The sequence below is a fragment of the Staurois parvus genome, unplaced genomic scaffold, assembly GCF_062004578.1.
Source record: "Staurois parvus isolate SC_StPar_1 unplaced genomic scaffold, SC_StPar_1.0 ptg000108l, whole genome shotgun sequence".
NCBI lineage: Eukaryota > Metazoa > Chordata > Amphibia > Anura > Ranidae > Staurois > Staurois parvus.
Window position 1 is genome coordinate 1,915,626 of NW_028317904.1, and position 9,853 is coordinate 1,925,478.

A 9,853-nucleotide genomic window follows, 5' to 3' on the forward strand; every position below is an offset into this window, starting at 1 on the left:
ATCATGCCTGTTATACTCATTGTGGAATGTACGAGATTAAATCTCCGCACTGTGTAAAAAGGATGTTTGATCCTGTCTTCTCTGATCCTCCTCTTATTCTACTGTCCCCAAGAGAGTTTTTTCTTTTACTTGGAAGGGTGCATGTGATCAGCACAGGATCAATGAGCACTGTCCAAACAGAGGGCCAGGGCTAATGCTGCCTCATAGGACAGTCAAAGGATAATGGAAACTCCTCCTACAAGCTTTAACCAGTGCTCTGCTGGACACTAATAGAAGTCACAACCTTGCTATATAATGTTGATGAGAAAAGTTATTTAGCAGTTAATACTTACTAAAATAATTGTATTTCCATGTTCTGTGTACTGTGGGAGACCAGATATAGTGAATGCAGGGTCCTGGGGTTAGTAAAGCTTTAATATTATAAAAGATTCTGGTGCCTGCTTCCTCCTATAGACTGAATAAATATGAAAGGTGATGGTTGTTAGCCACAGTGACACTAGTCCTTCTCACAGCGGGAAAAAAACATTACATTGCATCCAAGTGTATTTTGTTCAGCTTGTGCCCATGACTGACTGATACAATGTTATAGAATAGTGAAGGCTCACTCATGTGTGGAGATCTGTATGCAGCTTCTATAGTTGGCCATACACTAGTAGAATTTCATTAAGCCCTGGTTCACGCTGAATCCGACTTTGATTCCAAAGCCGCAGGTCAATGCAATTTCAGGTGCGATTTGCCTGACATCTGTTCGACTTCATGCACAAATGTTTCTGCAAGTTACACCTGAAATTGCAAAAAAATAGTGCAGGAACCTTTCAAATCAATGCTGCACTGCAAAGTCTGAGTCGCTCCGATTTGAACGGTTCTATTGCCGACAATAGGATGCAACTTGTCATGCGATTTGGAACTGTCAAATCACATGACAAGTTGCACCGGTGTGAACCAGAGCTCAAAATGATTCACTTTAAACAGATTGTAAAGGTAAATATTTTTTAAAAATAACAAACATGTCACTTAAGAATGCATGAAGGTAAAGAACCTTTAACCTTTACAACCACTTTGTTAAAGCCAGCCCCACGCATCAGCACCTGCGGCGTGACTTCGCGCCGCAGCACCATTCAGTTAGGTATGGCATGATTTAGGCTCCATTCACAGTTCAGATTTTAAATTGCGGGCAGAGTTGGCACAATTCCAAATTGCACGGCAATCTCAACACAATGCGCAGCGTGCATTTAGGCGCCATTATCCTTCAACGGCACCCCAATCGTGGTAAGATTCTGCGTGATTGTCGCACAGCAGTCGCTTGAAACCCGTTCCTTTAATAATCGCGTAAATGTCACCTGAAAAGGAACGTTTTTTGAGGCAACAAATACGCAGAGGGCAGCCTATTCAAGCTGGAACAAATGGGTCCCTAAAAAAAAAAAAGAGGGTTTGGGGCTTTCTCGGTGTTACTCTTGGGTGCAGCAGCTGTACGCTTGTAAACGCTCCACACTTGGCTGAACCCGCGCCTCCGGCCACCCGTATGAATTCAGTTTCAGATTTTCCATCGCCTTTTGTAAAATAAGCCCCCGGGTGCACCCACCCGAGTGTAGGTCAGGCCACTAATGGGGGATCTCTCCCTTTGCACACTGTCAGGGGGCGATGATCACTGTCTGCTCTGGCTGTGCCACCTTTACAGCACAAAGGGTTAAAGGAAATCAGATCCCTGAGCTGGAATAACGGGCAGCCCGGAGGGAAGACAGAACACATCAGATCCTCTATACACGTCAATGGCACTGTCCCCTCCACCCCTCCCCTTTAACTGAAGGAAGGGAGGGGGACCAATCAGGGGGGAGGGCTTATCTTTTTTTTTCCAACCTGATCTCAAGGCCCCGCCCCTTCTGCCAAACCGAAAAGGTAAAAGAAAAAAAAAAGAAGAATCTGTCTCTCCAGCCTTGTACTGTTGTTTTCCTCTAGCTCCTGCTAGTCCCCGCCCCTGTCTCCCAGTCCCCGCCCCTCCCTCTCCCAGTCCCCGCCTTATTATTGAGTGTTTTTTTCTGTCCGTCTAGTCTGCGCTCCGTTTGTATATAAAGTCCCCGAGCCGTGCCCGGACACATCCACACATCACACTCAGCGCCGCACATCGTCCCGCACAGCCCCCCGACCATCCCAGCCATGGCCACATTCAACGTCGCGCTGCAGGAGGACGGCATGCCGGCGCTGCCCAGGCTGGCACTCAGCTCCGCCGGTCGGGGCGTCTGTAGGAGTCTATTCGGCCCCATCGATCATGACGAGCTACGATCGGAGCTGAAGAGGCAACTGAAGGAGATCCAAGCTTCAGACTGTCAACGTTGGAACTTCGACTTCGAGGCCGGTGCCCCCCTGAAGGGCACTTTCTGCTGGGAGCCCCTGGAGAGCAAGGAGATGCCCAGCTTTTACCGGGAGAGCAGACTGTGCCCTGCCAGCAATACCCCAGCGAGCAGGCAGCAGCAGCAGATCCCCCTGTGCACCAGGCTGGCAGGAGCACAAGTGGATGCCAAGGAAGAGCCTCCAGCAGAAGTGACGGGCACCCGAGAAAACCCAAAATGTGCCAAGGAGAACGCCGACAAGGCTGTCAAGAGATGCCAGGGAGTTAAAGGGCCAAGCAAAGTACCAACCCAGCTCAGGAAAAGAGAGAGCTGCCTGGTTATCACAGGTAAGATCCCTCACCGCTTTATAACGGATCAAATGATAAGGTTGACACTAATGTCATAACATATCTTGTAGTAGTTGGTCACCTTCAACTGGACTGGTTCCATATTGTTGAAGATATATCTATTAGTAGTTGGTCATCTTCAACTGGACTGGTTCCATATTGTTGAAGATATATCTAGTAGTAGTTGGTCATCTTCAACTGGACTGGTTCCATATTGTTGAAGATATATCTAGTAGTAGTTGGTTGCCTTCAACTGGACTGGTTCCATATTGAAGATATATCTAGTAGTAGTTGGTTGCCTTCAACTGGACTGGTTCCATATTGTTGAAGATATATCTAGTAGTTGGTCACCTTCAACTGGATTGGTTCCGTAATGTTGAAGATATATCTAGTAGTAGTTGTGTGCACTCAACTGGACTGGTTCCGTAATGTTGAAGATATATCTAGTAGTAGTTGGGTGCACTCAACTGGACTGGTTCTATAACACTGAAGGTATATGTAGGTAATTATGTTCAACTGGACTTGTTCTGTAATATTGAAGATATATCTTGTAGTAGTTCATTGCATTCAGTTGGACTGGTTCTGTGACATTAAAGATATATCTAGTAGTCAGGTTGAACTGGACTGGCTATGTGACATTGAAGATTTATTTAGTAGTGGTTAGTTGGGTTCAACTGGACTGGTTCTGTGACGCTGAAGATTTATCTAGTAGTATTTGTTCACATTTAACTTGACTGGTTCTGTAACATCGAAGATATATCTAGTAATGGTCAGTCACAATAAACTGGACTCATTCTGTAATGTTGAAGGTATATCTAGTAGTGGTTGCTCACATTCAACTGGACTGGTTCTGTAATATAGGATACATTTCTAGTAGTATCTAGTAACAATTGGTCATTTTCAACTGGACTGGTTCTGTAATTTTCAAAGACATTTTATAGCTTCTCTAAGCTGAAGAAGTGGTTTGGAAAAGCACCAACACTACAGAACCAAGTCCATTCGAATGTGACCAACTACTACTACATAGATTGGCACAATAAACTTGACTGGTTCTGTGACATTGAAGATATAGTAATGGTCAGTCACAATAAACTGGACTGGTTCTGTAATTGTGAAGACATTTTGTAGCTTCTGTAAGCTGAAGAAGTGGTTTGAAGAAGCTACAACACTACAGAACCAGTCCAGTCGAATGTGACCAGCTACTACTACATAGTTTGGCATGATAAATTTGGCTGGTGTAAGTGATGATGCTGACACTCATTCTGGCCATAGACATATTTGTTTTTGGGCAATTTCAACCAGCTTTCTGTTGTAAAAACAAACAAACTAGATATCAATATACATGTATGTATAGAGGTGGGCTCAACTAGATCCACTTGATTGCTGGTTTAAATGACTGTATGGACTTCTGATTCATAAATACTGGATGAAAAGTGTCATGAGATCCAGATGTATTATCCTAAATCTTGATTGTTTACTCTAATTCTGCTTGATATTTAATTTTCTGCTACTTGTAGAGCAAAAAAAAAATTCTCCCTTAATCATGTTTATTTTCTGCTTTCCTTTAGACTATTTCCCCAAGCGGAAAAAACAACAAGTTACCAAAATCGACAGTCAAAAAGCGGTCAATCCCATTTGCACTTTGGAACAGACCCCTAGGAAAAAAATCCGATGAAACTCTGGTGAGTAATCTAGGGTGGTGGACCTATAGAACGTCAGAATGTCTGTAAATAGGACCTAAATTACCGGTGTGACCTGAGGACAGCTCGGTTCGTAGGGTGGGGGCAAGGAACTGTAATTTGCAAAAGTGCAGAGTTGTCTTGGTGAGCTTGTTTTGGTTGTAGAAAGTGGGAGTTTGCTCTTTTTTTCCATGCAGTTACTCAATCTCTGTTAGCTCCTCCTTGGAAAGTTCTTTAAAAGAGAAAAAAAAAAAAAAAGTTGCAAAACAAGCTGTACTGGCGGGAAAGGGGGGTTACAAGAAGGGAAGAATGTGGGGGAAGGGAGGCAGAGCTGTTCGCAAGATAAACAAGGGCAGGGTCTTCTATTGGCAGGGAGCTGGAAGAGAAGGCGAGGGGAGAAGAGATTGAGCTGTACTAGCTTCGCCCTGTTCCACAACACTGCTGCCTGTGTCCAGCCTGTTCCGCCCTTTATATAATAACTGTATTTTTCTTCAATGTTTCAGGTTTGTTTAACGAACGACCAGGGAGAATTGAAAAATAAACACCTCTCTCCCGTATACCTTCCCCGATCAAGGAGCGAAGGGAAAGCGAGACTGCAAAAGAGAACTCTTTATGTGCTGGACTGCAAAAGATTGATTTATTGAGAACGCTTGCGTCTGCTACGGGGAGGTGGTGATCCAGCTCGGAATGTGGATTTATCAGAACTCCGTTTTCCCAGCTCCCTTTGTATTGCATGCACTGTGATACTTATCCGCACTCAATATCTGGAGATAAACTCTAGCTTTTGTTCCATTACAAAAATAACAAAAAACGATCAGTTTATACTTAGCTGAGCGAACATAGTCAGATTGGTAAGGTAGTCTGCACCTAGCTGTGTTATTGCTGTGAATGTAACTACCACCAATGCCAATCTTTATTTGGAGGGGCTGGCGACATCAGGTTTGGGTTGTCCAATATGACAGCTCCTCCTAAGCTGGGCATATACTATACAATCGGTTTTAAAGTTACCCAAACTATGTAATGTGAGGACAAATCTAAACACTTCATCATCAAATCAGGTAGGTCCCTGCTCTACATAGTTGATGGTAGATGTAAAGGAGAGTGTACAATCAGATTGCATAGTGTATGGTCAGGCTTTGTCTTACTCTGGCCATACATGATACAATCTGATTGTATAATCTGCTTTAGATTTACCAAAACTATGTAATATGAGGACACACCTAATTAGTCCATCATCAAATCTGGCAGATCCCTGTACTACATAGTTGATGGTAGATCTAAAAGAGATTGTACAGTCAGATTGCATAGTGTATGGTCAGGCTGTGGCTTATGCTGACCATACACTATACAGTCTGATTGTACAGCCTCCTTTAGATTGACCATATACTACAATACGATTGTACAATCTCCTTTAGGCCTCATGCACATTGTTGTCTTAAAGACGTTTTTTTCTCCTACAGGAGTTAAGCAGCGTTTTTAGGGATGGTTAAGATTTACCATCAGCTAGGTAGTGCAAGAGCTAGCGTGATTGAACGCAGATTCATTGGATTGTCTAGATTTGTCCTTATACCAAATCATTTTAGTGAATCCCAAGAAGAATATACAATCTGATTGTATAATATATGGCCAGCTTAAGGCTACACAAATGATTAAATGTCTCTGTTACTGTTAGAATTAAGCACTTATTGGCAGTTATCTAATATGCAGCACTCTGGAGTAAATGTAATGATAATGAGATGAATGCCAACAAGCAGTTAAATGTCAGTAGTAGAGAGGGTTAATCGCCTGTGTAGCTTATTCTGGATATGAGGAGTTGTCATCTAACAACACAACTTGGTTTATTTATTTAAAAAGTTGCAAAAAGTAGTACTGAGCTTTAACCTCTGGCAACCAGAAAGATCCCATCTGATTGGTTCCATGGTTTATTGCATGCCACTGCTTTTGCATTTTTTACGTTCCCAGTTGTAGCTTATGCAAACCAATAGACATGTACAAACCTTATATGTAGCATTTGTATAATCATGTTTTTGCACTGTTTTTTTTAATTATATATATATATATGTATGTATATATATTGGTGTGTGTGTATGTATATGTGTATATATATATATATACACACACACCACCATTATGTACAGCAACTATGTACCATAAAGCATAAAGATAAGTTATATATTTATATAACGTGTTGGATATATTCCAATGTTAAGCCATAATATTGGCTACAAAACGGTTATAGAGATTATACGTATGTCTCCATTTGGAGAGATAAAAAGTATGTGTTCAATAACTATGCATGTACAGTTCTTTACTATATTTTATTTTGTTTGTATGTTTTTTCTGTGTGTGTGTTTTTCTTTTTTTTTTTGCAAAACAACTTAATGTACAGAATATTGCTATATCAGCAATGGAAAAAGTAAACTATATGACTTTTATACCTATATTTTTTTGTTTGAGTACTTTATTTGCAGTGTAATAGGGAAGATGGGCATCTTGTGAGTAATTACAATAAGGCCACATTTACACGGACAGCAGAAGAAATAGGCAGTTGAGTTGCAGTTTTAGCGACCACCCTGCCTCAAGTTAACATGGCTGCTGGATATGTTGGTACACACAAAAATGAAACTGCAGGTTGCATATGGTGGGCAGTACACTATTAAAAACAACCTATTCAAGTGGATGGGGCTACCCTGCAACCGCTTGCAATGCACGTGGTTGCAGCGCATTGAGCTTTCAAGAGTTGTGTAGGGGGCGACATATAGCCATCTGTCAAATGCCTCTAAAAAGCAATCTACAATGGATTGCTTTTCAGAGGGGTGGCAAGGATGTCCGCAAGTGTAAATAAGCCCAAACTGTGTTAATTAAAATGTGACTGTGGTAAGCTAAAAACATGATTACCGTGGATTACTACACTATGTAGACATACTGAAATCTGGTTTGTGATTGGTTGCATCTGGCCACTGCATATAACTGTGGTATACATATACCTGTGATGTCACTGTGCCTCATCTTAATAAAACTGAGCACCCCAGATGGAATTTTCATGGGATTTGTAACACCCAATTTCTCGTGACAGTAACATCATCGCTACCTCCAGCAAGTAGGCAGAAGCCAGGTGAAAGGTATATTTTTTATTCACAAATCTTTATTTTTTACAGCATTCATTAGGTGTTTCTCATTCAGGGGAGATCAGCAAAATGAACCTTGTATTTTTAAGGTCTGCTTTAAAGTGGAAATGAACCAAAAAATGCTGACAGAATTTGTATGACCAAAAGAGACCCTAGTGGTCTCTACTGTCATAAATCCTCATGCCTGTCAGCATATGTGTGCACTGTTCTGTTCAGCATACATTTACAGCATCACTCTGTTCTGTAATGATGCGACTCCACGTATGTACAGGAGTGATGTCATTGCAACCCGGACAAATAAGCAACCGAAGATTCCTGGAACCTGGAAGGAAGACTCGGAGAAGATGGCAGCACTTGTGACTGATAGGAGCACTGGCAGCACAGTGCTTGATGGAGGGCATCAGTAGTCAGGTAAGTGTCATAATGTGCTTATATGCTCCTCATAAAGGCACATTATGGTTCAAAGCTCCTGTTGCCCAAATTAAAAAAAAATAGCAAAAGTCAAAATGTTTTATTAAATTTTGGAGTAGAGAATGGTTAAAACCCCATTGCCATCTACTCGACACATTTTTGTTCACTTCCTGACTTGAAAAATCGAAGGACATGGGTGGAACATTGTCAGCCCAAAACAAGCTGTATACAGTCAGATGCAACCGTTGGTCAGTATCTTGACAGCTGGCAGGGTCAGTTGTGAAAATACAGTAGCTGCAGCTGGAGATTTGTCCTGTGCTGTTTAGCATGGATGGAGGAATATATTGGATTTTTTGCAGTCAGTCTGCGTAGCAAAACTAATCTATCAGTGCATGGCTAGCTAAAATTTACTCAGCTATTTTTCATGAGTGATTGTATAGACTAACCTGTTTTGGGATAGAATAGAGAAGGATTAGAACTCCTGTCATTTTTTGGGTCTCCGTTAGGCAAATTCGGGCTTTTAATTTATCTTGGTTACCACCCTGTCAAGGTGCAAAGTGATGGGAGATCCAACATTTTATAGTTGTCACCATAACGAGAGGTGAGGATAAGTCTTTCAATGGGGACACCTAATTCCTCCTGACTTTCTGTTGCATTTCTGGAACAGAAATTTCAAGAAAATCTCCCCAACAGGACACAGACAGCAAAAACAAACTGATAGGAGTTTTAGAACTGAACTCCAACCAAATAGCTAAATATAAATAGAGATGGTGCTGCTTTTCCTTCTAAAGGGTTTGTGTTACTGTCCATCCAGTTCTGAGATTTACAAAGCTATTTTGCAAAGGAATAGCCATGCCATTCACCTCCCCCTTTCCTCCAAGGGTTAAATGATCCTTATGTATATGGGAAGATGAGGTGGCTGCGTTACTTAACACATTACAATTCTGCTCCACCACTTTTCTCTGCTGTGGGATGTGGGCGTACAATGCAAGGGTATGTGACTGCAAGAAGCGAGTTTTGCAGGACAGGTCATACAGAGGAAGGAAGCCTACAGGAGTAAGGTAAGTGTTAGTCCATATCCCTTCTTAGATTTAATGAACAGCTAACCCTTGCAGTGTGGGGTGGGGGCACTACAAGAGTCAGTTTTTTATCGTGCCCGGAGTTTTCCTTAAAGGATAAGTTTAAGAAAAAAATGCTTACAGTTCAATACAAGAGGGCTAGGAGGGCCCTGCTCCTTGGAGCTTACAATCTAAGAGGGAGGGGCTAGTGGTACAAAAGGTAGTAACTGTGGGGGATGGACTGGTAGGAGGAGTAGAAGATTCCATTATTAGCTGAGGGCAGGATAGGCTTCCCTGAAGAGAGAGGTTTTCAGAGATCGCCTAAAAGTGAGCAGAGTAGGCGATTGTCTGATAAATTGGGGTAGAGAGTTCCAGAGGATGGGGGAAGCTCTGGAGAAGTCCTGGAGATGAGCATGGGAGGAGGAGACAAGGGAGCTAGAGAGCAGAAGGTCGTGCGAGTAGCGGAGAGTACGGTTTGGGTGATATTTCGAGACAAGATTGGTGATGTAATTTGGGGCAGTGTATCTGTCTGCTCGTACCTCATACAGGCAGGCAGATACACATTGACAGGATGGAGACAATGAACTACCTGAATGCTCAACAGTGCCCTGGTAGTTCATTGAGAACTATAAGCTGCAAAGACTGTTGGTACTTGTAGTTTCTCATTCACAAAATTCTGCACGGCCACATTTTTTTCTTTTTTTAAGTAGTGACAGTGAGTGGAGGGAGAAGGTGTTGATATTGTATGACAACTGTAGTACAACAGACTGGCTCTTTGGGCTGCTTCACCTTCTCACAATATAGCTGCTACTGTACAGTGGATTGCAAGGGGCTGATACCAGGTCAAATCCAGGCCCTTCCGGATGACAAAATACCCAAACAGTGCCTGCATCTCAGTGGATG

The 9,853-nt window shown here is 42.3% G+C and overlaps 1 protein-coding gene across 1 annotated transcript; it reads left to right on the forward strand.

Annotated features, from left to right (window-relative positions):
• The first annotated feature begins 2,024 nt into the window (after window positions 1–2,024).
• On the forward strand, window positions 2,025–6,794 carry LOC149467490 (uncharacterized). Its single transcript, XM_089671599.1, has 3 exons — window positions 2,025–2,674; window positions 4,243–4,356; window positions 4,857–6,794. The coding sequence occupies exons 1-2, from the start codon at window positions 2,155–2,157 to the stop codon at window positions 4,347–4,349; spliced, it is 627 nt and encodes a 208-aa protein (XP_089527725.1). The 5' UTR covers window positions 2,025–2,154; the 3' UTR covers window positions 4,350–4,356; window positions 4,857–6,794.
• The last annotated feature ends 3,059 nt before the right edge of the window (window positions 6,795–9,853 follow it).

Excerpts from the sequence above, each read along its gene's own strand:
- LOC149467490 (XM_089671599.1), top strand. The coding sequence starts at position 2,155 with ATGGCCACATTCAACGTCGCGCTGCAGGAGGACGGCATGCCGGCGCTG. Across the intron at positions 2,675-4,242 it reads GAGCTGCCTGGTTATCACAG|ACTATTTCCCCAAGCGGAAA; the intron begins GTAAGATCCCTC and ends GCTTTCCTTTAG.